This window comes from Canis lupus, chromosome 36 (genome assembly GCF_011100685.1).
Source record: "Canis lupus familiaris isolate Mischka breed German Shepherd chromosome 36, alternate assembly UU_Cfam_GSD_1.0, whole genome shotgun sequence".
Classification (NCBI taxonomy): Eukaryota; Metazoa; Chordata; class Mammalia; order Carnivora; family Canidae; genus Canis; species Canis lupus.
The window spans coordinates 17,881,811-17,901,088 of NC_049257.1; the positions used below are offsets into that span (position 1 = coordinate 17,881,811).

Here is a 19,278-nt window from a genome sequence, read left to right on the forward strand (position 1 = left end):
ACAGCGTGAGCCGCACCCCGCAGGCCCCGGGACCTCATGCAAATCAGCCTGCCTGCCCCGGGGCAATACGAACCTCTTTCGCGCCACTCGCTCAGGTCTGTGCAGCAGCGTAAAGAGAGGGGTCCTAGCGCCCGTAAAAGGCGCCGCTTTTCCAGGCGCTCTTTAGGGGATTCCAAGGCTGTGCCTTGAGTTCGCAATATCTGGGGGCGCCGCGTTTTTCCCCGGCGGCGGGAGGGTGCCCGTGGCCCCGCCGGCGGTCTCCGCAGCTGGCAGGACCTGCGCCCCGGCGCGGGAAAGCCGGCCGAGCCCCGCCCCCCGGGGCCCGGGTCTGCGCGCCCCGCCCGCCGCCGCGCCGCTCCCTCCGGCTCAGTGGGACCGCGGCGCTCGCCGTGCTCGGCTCTCCGGCTCCGCGCCCGCCGCCGGCATGGACGCTCGCCGCGTGCGGGTGAGCGCTGGGCGGACGAGCTCGAGGGGTGGACGCGGTGGGCGCTGGGCGCGGGCCGATCCCCCGAGCCCCGCGGACCGGGGGCCATCCTGGGCGGTTCCCGTATGGGCAGCCCCCCCCCCCAGACTGTGTGCATTTCGGGGGAGCCGGAGCCGGGGCCGACCCCGCGGGGCGTGCGCACCCGGCGCGCGCGGGCGGCGAGCTGAGCGGTTTGCAGGTTGGTCGGCGGCGCCGCGCGAGCCCGGAGCCACGTGCGCCCGCAGTGCACGTGCGCCCCGGGGCCGGACAGCGGCCGGAGCCGGCGGGGGCCCCATTGTGCCTGCAGGCCCGAGCCCGGGTCGGGGGGGGGCGCCCCTCCCCGCCCCCCGGGGGTTTGCCCCGCAGCTCCGGGCGGGTGGGTGGCTCCCGGCGGCGGGGACCCGCGCGCCCCGGGGGGCCCCCTGGACGTGCTCCCCGCCGCTCCCGCACCCGCTCTCCAGCCGCTGACGGGGGTGGGTGGGCTTGAAGTTTCAAGGTCTTGCAAAACGGTCTCTTTCGGACTTGGGGTGCGCACAGGCGGGGGGGGTGTGGGGCGCCCCAGGTCCGGGCGGCGATTGCACCCGGACGAGCTGGTGTCCCGCCTGGCCGCCTGCCGTTTGCGGGTTCTGCACCCCTTCACCCACCCACCGGCCTTGCAGCTGCAGGACGCTGCCCCGGGTGGGACGTTACTTTTTTTGCTCTAACGGAAACCGGAACGTAGGGTCTGCCCCCCGGAGATGTTAAGAAGATGGGGGCTGGGTGGAGGAAGGGAGTGACAGGCTTTATAAATAAGAGTGACACGCGTGAGGAGGCTGTGCTTCTAGGGGGATGGGGTGGGGGCGTGGCCTCGGGCACCTCTGGGTGAGCCCGGCCTTGGCTTTTAGGTTGGAGAAAGCCGCGTCCAACAGGGCTCGAGTCTGACATCCCTGCGTTCAAATTTGGGCCATCCTGTGATTTGAGTAATCCACTTCACCCCTCGGGCCTCAGCTTCCACATTTGTGTGTGTGTGTGTGTGTGTGTATGTGTGTGTGTTTAAGATTTTACCTATTTATTCATGAAAGACACAGGCAGAGGGAGAAGCAGTCTCCATGCAGGGATCCGGATGGGGACTCGATCCCAGGACCTGGGCCAAAGGCTGACGCTCATCCCCTGAGCCGCCCAGGCATTCCCTGCTTCCTTCCCCATTTGTTAAGTGGGAATAATGATAACACTTGGTTGCAAGGGAGTAAACGTTATGTGAAAACACGCTCCGTGCCTGGCACAGAAAAAACACCTCCTGCACAGTGTTGGTTATTATATTCCCTGCCTGCCAGAAAAGTTCATCTCAACCGTGACCATTTGCCTTTTTCTATGTCTTTACCTCCAAACATGCATTTGCCTGCTACCTAATTCTTGGCCTGTGCTGACGCGTTAAAGCCCAGCGTGTGTTTCCTTGTCAGCTTCCAGTAAAATGCCTCCCCTGAGGCGGTCTTGGACCTCTGCTCACAGGTAGATTGATGAGTAAATTGCAGCGGAATGCTAGGAGCGGTGCTGGCCGAGGTGACTGCAGAATTGGGTTCTTCTTCCAGCTGTGTCATCTCCCGCACTCGATTTCACCCTCCCTGGGGCCTTGAATTTCCTCACCTGGAATATGGGGTGTTTGTGAGAGCCTTCCTTATTTTTTTGTTCTTTTTTAAATTTTTATTTATATTATTTATGATAGTCACAGAGAGAGAGAGGCAGAGACACAGGCAGAGGGAGAAGCAGGCTCCATGCATCGGGAGCCTGCCGTGGGATTCGATCCCGGGTCTCCAGGATCGCCCCCCTGGGCCAAAGGCAGGCGCTAAACCGCTGCGCCACCCAGGGATCCCTGTGAGAGCCTTTCTAATAGATGGTAGCTCTGTTCTCACGTTTTCCTGCCTTTCTAAAGGACAAAAGACATGATAATTTTATTTGCAAGAGATTGAAATGAAATGCAGAATGTTAGGTGTACAAGGAAGGTCTAGAATGTTCCTGACACCTCACATCTTGGCTTTATTTTGTGAGACCCATAGCAGAACTTGCCTTTCAGAGTTTTCAATGTGAGGAGTCCTTTCTATCTTGTGGCTATATACTTAAGAAGATTTAAATATAGGAACTAAAAACACTTAAGAAATCTCATTAAATATTAAGAAATGCCAGAAACTGCTGTCTTTAACATGAGATAGATGCCAGTTGCATTTTCTGAGGTGCAAAGCCAGGCTGTTCCGTGTTTATGAACAAGTAACCTACAAGTAGGAAGAACTTCTAAAAACTTAAGATTTGTGTAGCAAGGGGACTGCAGGAAGAGCTGAATGTCAGGCCAGGCTACTAGAACGCTGAAGTGGAATCAGGCATTCTTCCTGGGTTTGGAGGGCTGTTTGACCTTTAACTTGCCTCCTTGTGGGTTTGTTCATTCTGTGGATGTACGCGATTTGTAAGGACTTTGTGCTGAAATCCCTATACCCCTCCTGGTAGAGCAGGGCCTGCTTGAAAGCCTGCCATCTTGAAGTAGAGGTGCTGCCCAGTTTTTGTAGTTTGGATAATTAGCATCACAGTACAGAGCCCAAAGCTTATATAAAAAGACCTCATTAGCTTGATTTTGGCCGACAGAGAGAAATCACCCTACCGTTTTGTACTTTTGAAATTTCCTTTTAGAAGTGCAATCCAGTGTTTTTAACAGGCAGGTTTTAGGAGGTCAGCACTAAACCCCTTGGGAACTGTATAATGCTCGGCTTGGTGGGAAGAGAGGTGAGCAGTGAGGTAGTTCCACAGATGTTTGATTAAACTGATAAGTGTCCTTAACAATATTCCTTTAAATCCCCTTTTAAGATTTTACCAGGTTTAAAATTTTTTTTTTGTAGCATTTGCAAATCCTCCTTTTTCTATATAAGGTGTTAAGAAATGGACATATCTACCCTGTGCTGTTTGAACTACTAAACTCAAAATGATGTCTTCGGTTAGAGGGTGTAGTAAGCGTCCCACTTAATAGTATTGCCATTTTCATTTGCAGCAAAAGGATCACGGAGTAAAGAAGAACGTAAAGAAATTTAGATATGTGAAGTTGATTTCCATGGAAACGTCGTCATCCTCTGATGACAGTTGTGACAGCTTTGCTTCTGATAATTTTGCAAACACAGTAAGTGCTGCCTGAGAATAAACAGAATTGAGTCTGCGGTGCCCACAATGCCCCAAATGCTTTGTGCGTGATTAAAACTGCTTGCTTTTTGCCCGCATTTCTATACAGCCGCTGGAAAATACAGTATGCATTGTAATTTCATTTCACTTTTTTGCTGTGGTTCTAGGTAGTAATTGTTGGAGGTAGATTAGCTACTTATTCTATCTTTTTGAAATGTCGCCTAACCTAACATGCCTGATGATTTGCCATAACAACTCAGAAATCATTTGTAAACCTCTGAACCATTTTTCTTTGTAACAAAAGCTGTTCTCTTGTAGTGCACTTGTAAATGTGATTTGCTCTCTGCACGGTTTATGGAAAATTGGTTCTTGAAAAAAGAGGGAAAAAATGCACAACCACATTTATTTATTTATTTTACAGAAACCTAAATTCAGGTCAGATATCAGTGAAGAACTGGCAAATGTTTTTTATGAGGACTCTGATAATGAATCTTTCTGCGGCTTTTCAGAAAGTGAGGTGCAAGATGTGTTAGACCATTGTGGATTTTTACAGAAACCAAGGCCAGATGTCACTAAAGAACTGGCCAGTATTTTTCATGCCGACTCTGACGATGAATCATTTTGCGGTTTCTCAGAGAGTGAGATACAAGATGGAATGGTGAGTTTGAGAACCCATGTCAAGAAGCAAGGTACATATACAGGCATGGCATACTTGCTTAAAAAATATTTTTCTCGTAATTTTCATTTTAGTCATGCCATTAGATTTTGTTGAGCTTTTTAAAATTTTAAGAGTTATTTTCTTCTTCAAGTCTTACAACAGTTTTGACTAACATAGTTCCTAAAAAGCTTGAACGTTTTATAGGCTGTAAAAATCTTGGAAACTGGTAAGATAAAATTGGCCAACCTCCAGCTAGCCTGATGATCAGAAGCCCACATGTCCTCAAGATTAGAATTATTCCTATTTAAGTTCAAGTGCCCAGCCCCAGTACCGGCCCAGCATAGAGCAGGCCTTTGGTAAATGTTGGTTCTCATGGTGGCTCTATACCTTCATCCGAAAAACCTGTGATGACTCATGTGCAGGAGTTCAAGTGCAGAAAATGACAATTAGGGCCCTTCCTGCTTTCACTTTTGCTCCGTGGCTGGCTTTTCTTGTGCATGCTGCCTTAGCTTTAACCTCTCGTGCTGCTGAGGCCACTGCTGCTGCTGCTGCACCTCAGTCCCAGTCTCCCTGAGCATATTGTTTAGTTCTGCAGACTCTTGTTAGCAGGACTGTCTCAACAAAGGAAGCAGCGTGTTGGTTTACAGTTAGGTGCATGCTCTTCAGCTCATTGCAGTCTGATACGGAGCCACTCCCAGGGACCACACTCACACTGACATAAGTGAGAGCATCTGGCCAAGGAGATAGTTTATCACTATCTGACTTTATGGTAATGTCTCTAAGAAGTGGCGGTGGTTCAAATCAGTGCAGATTGGAGTTAATGCAGGGGCTGGTCTGTAAATCTGCACGTGACCTAAACATTGCGTAGCCTGAGTCATTTCTGGGCAGTGTTTCCATTCTTAGTAGATGCTGTTAGTTTCAATGAATAAAATGCCAATTGAGTAAAAGCCTTAAAAACCCATAAAAGTTTGTCATTTTCTCATAATCAGGCACATTAAAAGTACACAAAGAATACTAGAAGCTGTGTGGATTTAAGAAGTGCTTGAATTTTTTTTTAAAAAAAAATGGGTTTTCCATTTCTGGAACTTCATGGGTGATACATTTTCTTTTCTCAAATTTTTTCAGCCATCACCACCATCAGTTTAGGATATGTTCATCACCTCCCCAAAAAACCGTGTCCCCATTAACCGTTACTTCTCATCCTTTCCCAGTACCCTCAATTTTCCATTGGCAACCACCTGTCTGTCTGCTGCAATTATACGTTTCCTATTCTGGACACTTCATACAAATGAAACCATATACTATCTGGTCTTTTGTGACTGGCTCCTTTCACTTCGTGTAAGGTTTTCAAGGCTCTTCCATGATGTGGCAGGTGCCAGTACTTAGTACCTTTTTATCACTGAATAATATTTTGTGAATATACAACATTTTATTTATCCTCTTTACCAGTTGATGGATTTGAGGGTTATTTGCACCTTTTGGCTGTTGTGAATAGCGCTGCCTCGAACATTCACATACAAGTTTTTGTGTGGACGTATACTGTCGGGGTGTATATACAAATGAGTCCTATGGTAGCTCTGGCCTTTTAACGAAATGACAGGTTGTCTTTGGCTGGACCATTGTTAGATTCCTACCAGCAGTGTATGTGGGTTCCAGGTGCTCTACATTCATGCCATACTTGATACTGGTTCAGCTCCACTAGTGTGGGTAATGAAGCAGTATCATGATTCTGATTTGCTTTTCCCTAATGGCTAATTTTAATATATATATATATATTTTAATTTTTTTTTAAAGATTTTATTTATTCGTGAGAGACAGAGAGAGGCAGAGAGGAGAGAGAAGCAGGCTCCATGCAGGGAGCCTGACGTGGGACTCAATCTCCGGTCTCCAGGATCAGGCCCTGGGCTGAAGGCGGCACTAAACCACTAAGCCACCCCGGCTGCCCTAATTTTAATATATTTTTAATGATGGGAACCCACTTTACGTTTGGAATCTCAATTTTTTTTTTTATTTACAAGAAGTAGATTACAGAGATACCCCGAGTAGTGAAATTCAGAGAGACAGAAAGTAGAATTGTGGTTGCCAGAGGACCGCCGGGAGTGGGGAGTTAGTGTTGAATGGGTACAGAGTTTCAGTTTAGGAAGATGAAAAAGTTCTAGAGACGGATGGTGGTGATGGTTACACAACAGTGTGTATGTACTTAATGCCACTGAACTGTACACTTAAAAGTTAAGGTGGTACATTTTATGTAATGCATATTTACCACACATTTTTTAAAAAGTAGATTAGAGCACTAAGACACCTATATGGTTTAATGCCATAAGCATTGAAACCGTGTTTGTGAGAGGACACATATTTGTTTTTATAGGAGTTCTTTTAAAAAATAAAAGATCTATTTCTAAATTAAAAAGGGAACTGGGATTTTCACATTTAATTAAAAAAATTACTCCAAACCTCTGGCCTAATAAAGGCTATGAAGATGGCTTATAACAACATGTCTCAAATAGGCTACGGGAGTTAAATTAAACTGATTATTGTACTTATTTGTAATTCCTGATTTTGTTTCTCAGGGCTGTCAATTAAAATTGATGATTAAAGTGTTCAATTAAAATTTATTCCATGTCAGTGTCTTTTGTTCAAAAGAGATTTGTAGTCCTACTGGTGCAGCTTGTAGGACAATCAACAAGTCATTAATGACTCCATTGTTCCTGATTAACTAGAGACTGCAGTCAGACCACACTGGCTGTAAGACCCGCAGCCAGTGCAGACGGTCCGGACCCCTCCGAGTGGCCATGAAGTTTCCAACTCAGAACACCAGGGGAGCCGCCAGCAAAAGAGCAGTGCCCCCCGAACCCTCTGAGAATTCTGTGACTGATTCTAATTCCGATTCAGAAGATGAAAATGGAATGAACTTTTTGGAGAAAAGAGCTTTAAATATAAAGCAAAACAAAGCAATGGTAGGTATCTGACTTTGTTCTAACACTAACCCATCCTGTCCTTTCTCTAAGCTGCTCGCTGTTTATATCTGTCCTAAGAATTTTTTTTTTTTAATTTTTATTTATTTATGATAGTCACACAGAGAGAGAGAGAGAGAGAGAGAGAGGCAGAGACATAGGCAGAGGGAGAAGCAGGCTCCATGCACCGGGAGCCTGACGTGGGATTCGATCCCGGATCTCCAGGATCGCGCCCTGGGCCAAAGGCAGGCGCCAAACCGCTGTGCCACCAAGGGATCCCTGTCCTAAGAATTATTTTCAGTGTGCTGTGAAGTCTTCACAATGTATGCCTCAAAATATGCTTTTTTTTTTAAGGTATATTTATTTATTCCTGAGAGACACAGGCTGAGAGAGAGGCAGAGACACAGGCAGAGGGAGAAGCAGGCTCCTCTCAGGGGGAGCCCGATGAGGGATTCGATCCCCAATCCCAGGATCATGACCTGAGCCAAAGGCAGGCGCCCAACCACTGAGCCACCCGGGCGTCCCTTCAATATATGCTTCTCCTCCTAAATTAATTTCTTTTTTTTAATCCATTAGTCTTGGTAAATATATGAGTGAACCTGGAAACTTGAGATGTGCTACTATATTTTCTAAAAGTTGCTTTATTCCCTACATTTATTCTAAACTAATAATTTCTGTTGAATTTCCTCCCTTTTTAGCTTGCAAAACTAATGTCGGAATTAGAAAGCTTCCCTGGCTCATTCCCTGGAAGGCGTTCCCTACCAGGCCCCAGTTCAGTAAGTGCAAATCCTTGTTTGTCTTATAGTATTTTGGACAGGTCTAAGATAAATTTGTTATTTTAAAATCCAATTTCCTTATTTTGTGTAGTCCTACAGACAAAGAACTAGAGGAAAAACCTCTCTAACATAACTCTGGGACCTCTTCTGTGCATCCTAGGTCAGGTGTGGCCTCCTCTCTAAGCCATGCTTCTGCAGTGCTTAAACCCATTTTGATTGGCTGTTTCTCTCCTTCCCAACTAAACTAAGCCCCTCAAGAGCAGGGAGTAAAGATTGAAAACTTTTTTTCCTATATCCCCAGCATTAGGATATTCCTCCTGCATGATAGATGAGTAATAATACAGATTTTTAGTAACTGAGAATGAGAAAAAAGGAAAAAACAATTTCTTTTTTTTTTTTTAAGATTTTATTTATTTATTCTTGAGAGGCAGAGACACGGGCAGAGGGAGAAGCAGGCTCCATGCAGGGAACCCGACGTGGGACTCGATCCCGGGTCCCCAGGATCACACCCTGGGCTGAAGGCGGTGCTAAACCGCTGAGCCACCCGGGCTGCCCAGAAAAAACAATTTCTTAACCAAGTCATGGCCTAATATATGTGATTCTATTCTGAGGAACTAGGCTGGTGCAACTAAAGGGAATTTGATGTGTCTGCTGTGGTACAAAAGGAAAGATGTCCTTTCCCCACCTCTCCCTGAGGAGAAAGGGAAGGGGCAGGCAAGGAACAGAAGAAGGAAAACCATAAATACATACATTTCTGTCTTGTGCCACATAGAAATAGTGAGTATGTTTCAGGGCTCAAGAGATGTTGTAGAAAAGGTTTTGTTTTGTTTTTTGGAAAACAAGATCTGTTCTTTTTTTTTTTTTCTTTTTAAAGATTTTATTTATTCATGAGAGACACAGAGAGGCAGAGACAGGAGGAGCAGGCTCCATGCAAGGAGCCCAATATGGAACTCAATCTGGGAACTCGGATCACGCCCTGAGCCAAAGGCAGACGCTCAACCACTGAGCCACCCAGGGCTCCCAAATGAGATCTGTTCTCCAGCGGAGGAATAAATGGATCATCTCTCAGTTTGAGAGAAACGGCTTGGTGTTAGAAAAGCAGAATTACAGTAGCTGTACCATTTTGGGGCTCACTGTGATTGTGTCATGGAAAGGACAAAGGATTAGGAAATGGAGCTCTCCTTTTACTTAAAAACATGCTTAAGCCCCCCCCCCCACTCCGGGCGGTGGCCCCGCAGCTCAGCTAATAAAGCAAGTGCTGCCAAAAAAAAAAAAAAAAAAAAAAAAAAAACATGCTTAAGGAGAAGGTACATTTCTCTTCATTCTGGAATAAATGGGTTCCATCATGTTTTGTTTAGCAGTCAAAGACACCCCGAAGGCGTACATTCCCGGGTGTTGCTTCCAGGAGAAACCCTGAACGAAGAGCTCGTCCTCTTACCAGGTCAAGGTCCCGGATCCTTGGGTCTCTTAGTGCTCTACCCACAGAAGAGGAGGAGGAGGAGGAGGAGGATAAGTATATGTTGGTGAGAAAGAGGAAGACCGTGGACAACTACATGAATGTGAGTTCTCGGCGTTTGTGCTTGCTCTTCCCTTTGTCGTCTTCCTGTAGGCGCAGTATCCAGTACACTACACACTATGCGGCCTCAACATCATAGATGACCCACAGTAAACCTTCTTCTCATCATTAAGAATTGTTAATGTCGTATAGACTTACTTGCTGTTTTTGTAAACAAAACAGAAAAGGTTTAGCAGGTTTGTTAGCTGGTGAAAAGGTCAAAGCTTGCTTTCTTCCTTTCTTTCTCTTTTATTTTTTTTTGTTTGTTTTCGAGATTTTATTTCTAAGTGCCCCAAGCTTTCTGCAGCTTTTCGTAATGTAGGTATCATTTCCGTGATGTTGTCCCGTTATCTTTAGTAAACTTAGAACTTGTCCCTTCTCCATAAGCTCTAAGGAAAGGTTTCTAGGTTGAATTCTTTGTGAGGAAATTACAAATCATGTGCCTGGGATTCAAAGCTGGGGAGAGCCAGTAGAAACACCAGTCCATGATTTTTGTCACGCAGGAAGATGACATGCCCAGAAGTCGTCGCGCTGGATCCATGACCCTTCCACATATAATTCGCCCGGTGGAAGAAATTACAGAGGAAGAGCTGGAGAACATCTGCAACAATTCTCGAGAGAAGATCTATAACCGTACATTGGTATAAACCTCTAAATTCTATCTGTGAACATGAACATCTGTGAGAGAAAGGAGAGCTTCTATCCTTAGATTTTTGCTAACTTTAAAGCCTTAGTACAAGGGATATGTGCTTGTGTTTTTTTTTTTTTTCATAAAAGGAAAGAGTTTTGTAGCATCCTTGCTCTTAGTGAGTCTGCAGCAGTAGTATTTGCTTAGTAAAGCCTTTGGTAGCATTTGATCTTTTAATTTTAGAAATTGATTCAACATATATTGACTGTATGTCTCACAGAAAACTACTTTTTTATTTTGTTTTTGTTTTGTGGGTGCTTTTTTTTTTTTTAAAGATTTATTTATTCATGAGAGACCCAGAGAGAGAGAGGCAGAGACATAGGCAGAGGGAGAAGCAGGCTCCATGCAGGGAGCCTGAAGTGGGACTCGATCCCGGGATCACGCCCTGAGCCGCTCAACTACTGAGTGACCCAGGCGGCCCTCGCAGAAAACGAGTTTTGATAATATTAACTGTTGGGTCTGCCAGTTGAATGAAATCACCATGCTTGATTTATTTTTCATGCCCTCGGCATACCCATGTATATGTAGATTTGAAATAGGATCCAAAGACAAATTGTCAGACTCCATCCACAAAGAAGCACATTCTTTATGCCATTTTTCTATATTTTTCTATACAAAAAGCAGTATTTTGTTCTTTTTTTCCTTCTTATCTCCCTATTTGTAGGGATCTACTTGCCATCAATGCCGCCAGAAAACTATTGATACCAAAACAAACTGCAGGAACCCGGAGTGCTGGGGCGTTCGAGGCCAGTTCTGTGGTCCCTGCCTTCGAAACCGTTATGGTGAAGAGGTCAAGGATGCTCTCCTAGATCCAGTAGGTGCCTTGAAGGGGTGGTCCTGTGGGCTCGAAGGTCAGCCATCGAGTTGAAAGGGCCAGAAAGAGGGCATCAGGGACAGGATCAAGCCCTTACTGTTTTGTAGTGCACATCTCAGGGGGCGCTGATGAGTTCAGAGTGTTGGTGCTGGGTGAATGTGAGCCCCCCTCCAGAGTGCTTGGGACCAGGCCATTCCAGGGGGGTTGACTCTACCTTTACCCCTGCAAACTGCTGTGTGACTTCCTCTGCTGCATTTCCTAAGAAAACGTCAGGAGGACAAATGGAAGTTAATCATGTTACGGTTTTGCTATTACTGAAAAAAAGATTTACATCCAATTGATGATACCTATCTTAGAGGTTAAATAGGAATAGATAAGTAAAAGGGAGGAAAGTAAGATTTGACTTAACTGTGCTTTTTCACAATTCTCCTTCAGAACTGGCATTGCCCACCTTGCCGCAGGATCTGCAACTGCAGTTTCTGCCGACAGCGAGATGGGAGGTGTGCAACTGGGGTCCTTGTGTATTTAGCCAAATACCATGGCTTTGGGAATGTGCATGCTTACTTGAAAAGGTAAATTGCTGGTCTTTCTCTCTCGCACACCCAAATCTTGCATTCATGTATGTGTCTGAATAAGAAATGATACAAGTCTTGGGGATCCCTGGGTGGCTCAGCGGTTTAGAGCCTGCCTTCGGCCCAGGGGGTGATCCTGGAGTCCCGGGATCAAGTGCCACATCAGGCTCCCTGCATGGGGCCTGCTTCTCCCTTGGCCTGTGTCTCTGCCTCTCTCTCTCTCTCTCTTTCTCTCTCTCTGTCTCTTTGACTAAATAAATAAAATCTTAAAAAAATGATAGAAGTCAAAATAGCGGTTGTCTCTGGGTGGTGAGGACTGCAGGTTTGGACTGGAAAAGGGGCACATTGGGAGTCTTTTCGGATGTTGGAAATATTATGTAACTTTATCTGGGTGGTGGTGATGTGTGTGTGAGTGCGTAAAAATTAAAGTTGTATGCCTCAGATAGATGCACTTGACTATATATACTATAACTCGATGAAAACATTTTCAAAACTGTGAGTTAGGTTTTTCAAAGAAAATTCTTAGGTTGAAAACCATATCCTAACATGTTCCCTTCTCTCTTTCAGCCTGAAACAGGAATTCGAAATGCAAGCATAGCATTTTGAAGATCCACTGTCCGTCCCTCCACTGTGCAAATCTTCCTGAAGTTTTCCATTTTGTCATGTGCTTGAAACCCGAGTTAAGAATTTGGATGATCAGTCAGTTTTATAGGAAACGCAAATCACGTTAATTTCGTTAGACATGTGTTTCTGAGCATCACAGAGGTATATAGCCAGCTATACTTTGCCCTCCTGCCGTTTCTCCTCTGCTTTTTTTTCCTCCCTACCCCATACCATCCCCCTCTGCTTCCAGTGGTTCTCTCCCACCGTTCTATTCCTGAATTCTTCTTAAATGGCAATTTTACGAAAGCATGTTTGATTTAATTGGCGTTGAAATAGCCCCGGAATCTACCCATAAAACCAAGCACTTAGAAACACAGTAGTAATGTTTACTAACTACATCTATTGAATTCCAGAGAACAGCCTTCTAGCTTGTTTACAAGAAAGCAGTATAATTTAAGATGTAGCGTTCATACTAGTTGATGTTTTTTAACAGAATCAAGGCACACAAGTCTTAAAACCATGTGGAGAAATTGGAGTAATTGTCGGAAAGTGGAGTATATTACTTTGGATGCCTCTTGTGAGAGTATTCCGTGTATCGTGCTGCTTTTACACGGTGTCCCAGTTGAGACTTAGTTGCTGATGCTTTCTTCCGCTAGGAGGTTAAGTGGTACATCTGGCTCTCCCAGTCCCTGCGCCGTGGTCTGTGGGCATTGCTATGCTCAAAATCATCGTAGAAAAGACCCCCCAGGGAATTAGGATGCTGAGGCTTCAGGAAAAGGCCAGCTTGGATTCATGCTCTAACACTTCATTGTAATTTTAGTTGGCCAGGTTTATTTCCATTTGTTTGTGAGGTGTTTCAAATTAATTCCTGATCATTTTGTATGGAAAATTGATAGTACTACTACCAGTCTTTGCAGTATTCGCTTTCTTGAAGTTATAAACCAGGCACAGGGTTCACATTCCGGTTTTAAGCACTTTTATAACAATGAGAAGTGCCTTTTTGGAATTGGGTGACTTTCAACAGTTTGTTAACTGGACATCTCTGCCCTTTTAGTTTTCTGGGCAGATTCCACGTGTCCTGCCCCCTCCCCTTTTGCATTAATCAAATCATTTTATAGAGGTGGAATCTAAGTGTTTGTGTGTCCATTTTCTTTGCATGTGCAGCCTGTTGCTGTGCATGTTCAGTGTTTGATGCCTAATTGGACATTGAATCAATAAGTGTAAATAGAGCTTTTGATCTGTAATGCTTTTATACAAAGTTTTTTATTTTAATAATAAAACATTTTATCCTAAGCTTGTCTGCTTTTTAAAAATTCTTTAATACTCAATCTTACTGGACTGAATCCTAATATTTTTCCTCCTATTTAAACAAAAGACCAGGGCAGCCTGGGTGGCTCAGCGGTTTAGTGCCACCTTTCGCCCAGGGTGTGAGCCTGGAGACCTGGGATCGAGTCCCATATCCGGCTCCCTGCATGGAGCCTGCTTCTCAGCCTGTGTCTCTGCCTCTGTCTCTCTCTGTCTCTCGTGAATAAATAAAATCTTTTAAAAAATAAATAAATAAACAAAAGACCATTTCTATCTTTTGGGTTTAGTTTCTGAAGGTCATGGGCCAGCTCTTTTGAGCAGGAACTAGCTCAGTGACATAACCGCTAGCTGTGATTGGAAAATCAGCTGAGACAGCTACATCCCAAGATAGAAAATAATGTGGGCTCATGAAGTTTTACGATGTTGTTTTCCTTCACCATTTGCCAACCCAAGAACTAACTGATTTCACAATACCTGGCTTGATTTTATCAACCATTTGAATACTTAAGGCATGCAGTCCCTTGAGGCCTGCTCCAGGACTCAGAGAAGCAAAAGATAAGTCATGGTCTAGAAGCTCTCATAACCCAATTTAGACTAGAATTGGCGAACTGCAGCCTGTGGACCAGATCCTACTGTAGCCTATGTTCATACAGCACTTGCACTAAGTATGTTCTTTACATTTTTAGAAGACTGTAAAAAAAAAAAAAAACACATGGCACTATGGTCCACAAAGCCTAAAATGTTTACAATATGGCACTTAACTGTAGATTTGCTTATGTTCTAGACTTACCTTGGAAATCATGTTACCCCCACATATTCATCCAGGGAAAAGATCAAGCTATATGAAGTTATACAATTGGAATTCTAGATAGATGCAAAAGAAATGGGAATTTATTTTAATAAACGGAATCTTGACCCAAATTGTAATCTGACCCTTTTATAGGTAGGTAATGGGGAAGGTTAAAATTTTGGGAGTTTGCAATATTGGCTGTTGGGAACATTTTTGGTGTTACCATGTTTTAATACAAACTGGACCTAATGTGGTTTTTCATTCAAAAATAGTGACTAGGGACACCTGAGTGGCTCAATGATTGAGCATCCGCCTTTGACTTGATTTGATTGTGATCCCAGGGTCCTGGGATCGAGTCCTGCATCGAGTTCCCCACGGGGAGCCTGGTTCTTCCTCTGCCTGTGTCTCTGCCTCTCTCTGTATGTCTTTCCTGAATAAGTAAAATCTTTTAAGAAAAATAGTGACTAGCAACAGCTGATTTTGAGACTTACCCTTAAAGGATTTAAAGTCTAGTAGAAAACTAAAAGTTCTGAATAGGAATGGAGAGGAAAGGGCATTTTCTCAGTATCAGGTGTTTGATAGCACTGATGGGCCCGTGGGTCTTGTAATGGCTCCTGTCTTACAAAAAGGACCCATCAGTTGCTCAGTCTGAGCTTTGCCTGGAGGCCCCAAACTTTCTCCCACACGGTCCACCTGCAAAGCTCCACGTACCATCCTTACAGTTGAAAGAACTTGTGTTTTGTTTTTTAAAGATTTTATTTATTTATTCATGAGAGAGAGAGAGAGGCAGAGACAGGCAGAGGGAGAAGCAGGCCCCATGCAGTGAGCCCAGTGTGGGACTCAATCATGGATCTCCAGGATCACACCCCGGGCCCAAGGCAGGCACTAAACTGCTGAGCCACCTGGGCTGCCCAGAACTTGTGTTTTTAAGAGAAGTCTGCCTTTACTGGCCAAGTGGGCCACTTACAGAGGGATGAAGTAAAAGCGGGGTAGCCCCAGTGCCAGGCTGCCCAAGTGTTACCAGCTGGCAGGTGACAGAGAACTCCTCCAGGTAATGGCTAATCATCTCCGGCTTGAGGTCTTGACGTTGTAGACCCCCACCCCGCTGCCCACCATCTCCTGCGGGAGGTCCCTGCCCAACAGGTGCACCCCGTCTCTGCCCCCCCAGCCGCCCGGCCCTGAGCAGGTGCAAGTGCTGCTCTGAGGGACAAGTCCAACAGCTGGCCCAGGCCCCCGTGGCAGCAGGTGAACTTGAGGGAGGTCCGGGGCTGCTTCTGCTCCCCTTTGCCATCTTGCTGGCTCTTTAGAAAAAGTGAGAGAATTCAAGTTTTGACGATTTAGGTGTGAAGAGTAGTTTACAGCCTTTATGCACCAGGAATTGTCTTTACTTTGTCTCCAGCCTGGGTTCCCCAGGTAGGGAGGCTGCCCACCTTTATCTCCACCAACTTCAGGGTTTGAGGAAAGAAACAGAGACTGTTAATAGCCTTCCCCGGTTTAACAATGAAGAGGGGCAAAGGCAGTAGGGGGTGCTGCAGGAGGGGCATATTTGTGTTTTATTTTGCTTTTCAAAGAAGTGGGAGGGAGCTCCTGATGGCTCAAGGTCAGGTGGAAAATTGGGTTATTTGCATACCAGGGGAAGGGACTATGAGTTCAGTGCTTTGAAGCGTGGCTGCAAAGTATTAGGTTCTGAGAGCAAAGTGATACCAAGTCCTAAGAGGAGTAAAAGGTGAGCAAATGTTATTTTATCTTAATCTTAACCACACATTTGTGGGGTAGTAGGAGGAAGTAAATCCAGAGACGTTGACAAAAATGCCCCCTGCCATCTAGCCGAAATGGCAGAGCTAGAGGGTTGTTTCGGGTAGGAGGACTTTATCTTGAGAGAAAAAAATCCAAAAACAAAAACAAAAAAACCTAAGCTGTGGTTGCCTGGCTTGGAAAAGCAGAAGAAGGAGGTTTGTTGGTGAGAACAAGGGCACAGTGAGTGCTAGGCAAGCCTGGCTGAGGTGGCTTTTGCAGAAACTGTTGAATAGGGGAACAGGAGGGTGGGGGGCTGCTGAGAGCTTCTGTGGTCAGGAATAGTGGGAAACCCCAGTACTGGATCAGCTAGCAGGGATGTTGGCAACCCCTGAGGCTTTTAACTACTGGGCATTAAAGTCCTGTGGGTAGAAGATGACCTTTTAAGTAATTACAAGGTCGAGAGAGGCTGAAGATAAGAGGGGACAAGACCTTCCGAAGGAGGTGTTGCTGAGACCGTAGAGGGTGGACTAAAGCTTAGAGTGGTAGTAGGAAGCTGGGGAATGGAATCTGCTTAGGGATGGTGTGAGAAATGGACTCTTGGCTGCAGAGAAATTGGCATGTTCCAGAAACAGGGCTCCATCCATTATAAATAATATCCAGACTTGTTTGAAAGAACAAAAAACAAAGGAGACACCATTTAAGGCTAAAAGTCACCAACATTTTGCTTTTTTCAATCTCCCTTGCATTTTGTTTTATAGGGTAGTATTTATATACTATATGTACAACTTTTTTAGCATTAAAGTTGTCAAAACATTTTAAATGGCTATCCGGTATTTGTTTATATGGGTGGTCCATATTTTACTTAAACAGTTTCCAATCTTGGGGTGTCTGAATTATTAATAATCTTTTGCTATTATGAGTAGTGCTGTAGGTAGTATTGTTATGGCTAATTCTTGAGTTAAAGTAGAGTTTTAAAAAAGTAAAGTAACCCTTCAATTACAGAGATGAAAGAAGGTAGTAGATTAGGAATTTTGGAGAGTGTGGGGCTGTTCTGTAGACCTAAGCTGCCCAGAGTTCTAGGAAAACTTGAGTGCAGCCCACGGATGGGAGGAGAGGAGGTGAGCTATTTGACTAGGCACCAAAATAAGAGGCTCAGGTCACTATAGGTGAACTCAACCAGAAATGCATAGTTGGCCAAATAATAAACAATGCTTTATATAATCCTGTGCCTTGAATTGAAGGAAGTTTATTGGGGATCCCCACGTGGCTCAGCAGTTTAGCGTCTGCCTTTGGCCCGGGGCGTGATCCTGGATTCCTGGGATCAAATCCCACATCAGACTCCCTGCATGGAGCCTGTTTCTCCCTCTGCCTGTGTCTCTGCTTTTCTCTCTCTCTTTCTCTCTCTGTCTCTCATGAATAAATAAATAAAATCTTTAAAAAATAAAAAAATTAAAATTAAAAAAAATGTTAATTGAAGGAAGTTTATTGGAAGTGTCCACTGTCAGATGGTAATGTATGATTGCAGCAGTGCTCAATGCAACCTTATAAATATTTGCCAAAGGAAGAAAACTAGAATTGGTTGAGCACCTCCTAGGTGCGAGGCACAGTGCTCAATGTAGTAGGTACGCTAGCTTTTCATTGCAGGTATTTTAGAGATGAGGAGACCCAGCGAGGTTAAGTAACTTCTGAAGACTCAGGAGCCCGTGCCTGTTCCCCTAGCCTGAGAAAGGAGATATTAGACCAAACACTGTTCTGAGGACTTCTGACAGACCTGCCTACTACTTTAATTATAATACATAATACTTGCCACCCATAGTTATGTGTTTTAGTTTTTTCTGTTGTAAGACCATGAAGTTTGTGATAGCAAGACCATCTTTGATCCATGTAGTAGGTACTCAACGTTTTTTTAAATATTTATCAAAGGATAAGTTGAGTGTCCCAGGCAAGATATCTCCTTAAATTTGGATAGAGAGAACTAAAGTTATGGTGGAGGAGCAGTAGTGAGTAGATTCCCAACATTGAAAGCATTAACTCCTATGAGGCATAACCTCTTCTATGATATAACACTTAGCTTGCTATGTAGCTGCCAGGATCAGTTCATTTAAATTTATGTATTTCTAATATTGTATTTTTTCTATGGGAAAGATAATTTTACTTCATCAAACTAACTTTGAACAAATACCTCTATTCTACTGAGTAAAGTATTTGTATTATTGAGCTACAGATAAGCTACAAATTGAGCTACAAAAAGATAATTTCATTTTTAAGTAATCTCTACATCCAACATAAGGGTTTGAACCCAGAGATCAAGAGTCACCTGCTCTACCAACTGCACAGACACCCCTAAAGAGATAATTTTAGATACAGTAGCTCTAAGTGTTACCATGTGTTGGGGGAAAGCTTTTGGTGGCAAAAATTGAGTGTATGACTTTTTTTTTTTTTTTTTTTTTTTAAGAGAAGAGAGAGAGGCCTGTTCCATGTGCCCATCATTAACTTCAACAGTGATAAATTCATGGTCTATCCTGTTTCATCTACATTTCTTTACTCCTTCCAATCCACTGAATCATTTTCTTTTTATTTTTTTTGAATTATTTTCTTTTTAAAAAATATTTACTAATTTATTTTAGAGAGAGAAAGGATGAAAATGGGAGGGGTAGAAGGAGAGGGAGAGAATCTCAAGCAGATTCCCCACTGAGCACAGAGACCAGCACAAGGCTTGATCCCAGGACCCTGAGATCATGACCTAAACCAAAATCAAGAGTCTGATGCTCAACCAACTCTAGGAGTTCCCTTGAAGTATATTCAAGGAAACACCAGATATTGTGGTGTTTGGCTGGCTCAGCATGAGATGCTTGACCTCAGAGTCGTGAATTTGAGCCCCACATTGGGTGTAGAGATTACTTAAATAAAAATAAAACTTAAAAAAAAAATACCAGACATTATATGTCATTCATACAGACTTCAGTATTTCTAAAAGATAATGATTCTTTTTTAAAAAAAAAAACATAATCAAAATATCATTATTATACTTGCATAAAATATACTTGCAGAAGAGTTTCTAAATATAAAAAAATGTAGGAGGGCCTGGGTGGCTTAGTCAGTTAAGCTTCCAACACTTAATCTCAGGTCTTGATCTCAGGGTTGTGAGTTCAAGTCCCTTGTTGGGAGACTAGGGGCATCTAGCATGGAGCCTACTAAAAAAAAAAAGTATTTTGGGGCACCTAGATG

General features: G+C 44.2%; 1 protein-coding gene across 4 annotated transcripts; it reads left to right on the forward strand.

Annotated features, from left to right (window-relative positions):
* Positions 1 to 343: 343 nt before the first annotated feature.
* CDCA7 (cell division cycle associated 7) lies at positions 344 to 13,511 on the forward strand. Of its 4 annotated transcripts, none has more exons than XM_038584873.1 (10): positions 344 to 445; positions 3,474 to 3,599; positions 4,020 to 4,256; positions 6,977 to 7,213; positions 7,909 to 7,986; positions 9,345 to 9,545; positions 10,045 to 10,182; positions 10,894 to 11,043; positions 11,479 to 11,615; positions 12,183 to 13,511. In XM_038584873.1, the coding sequence occupies exons 1-10, from the start codon at positions 425 to 427 to the stop codon at positions 12,211 to 12,213; spliced, it is 1,356 nt and encodes a 451-aa protein (XP_038440801.1). In that variant the 5' UTR covers positions 344 to 424; the 3' UTR covers positions 12,214 to 13,511. The 4 variants fall into 4 exon arrangements, with proteins under 4 accessions (XP_038440801.1, XP_038440802.1, XP_038440803.1 ...); XM_038584874.1 differs by having other exon boundaries at positions 9,348 to 9,545; XM_038584875.1 differs by having other exon boundaries at positions 4,152 to 4,256.
* Positions 13,512 to 19,278: the final 5,767 nt, after the last annotated feature.

Excerpts from the sequence above, each read along its gene's own strand:
- CDCA7 (XM_038584873.1), top strand. The coding sequence starts at position 425 with ATGGACGCTCGCCGCGTGCGG. Across the intron at positions 4,257-6,976 it reads GTGAGATACAAGATGGAATG|AGACTGCAGTCAGACCACAC; the intron begins GTGAGTTTGAGA and ends CTGATTAACTAG. Across the intron at positions 10,183-10,893 it reads AGATCTATAACCGTACATTG|GGATCTACTTGCCATCAATG; the intron begins GTATAAACCTCT and ends CCCTATTTGTAG.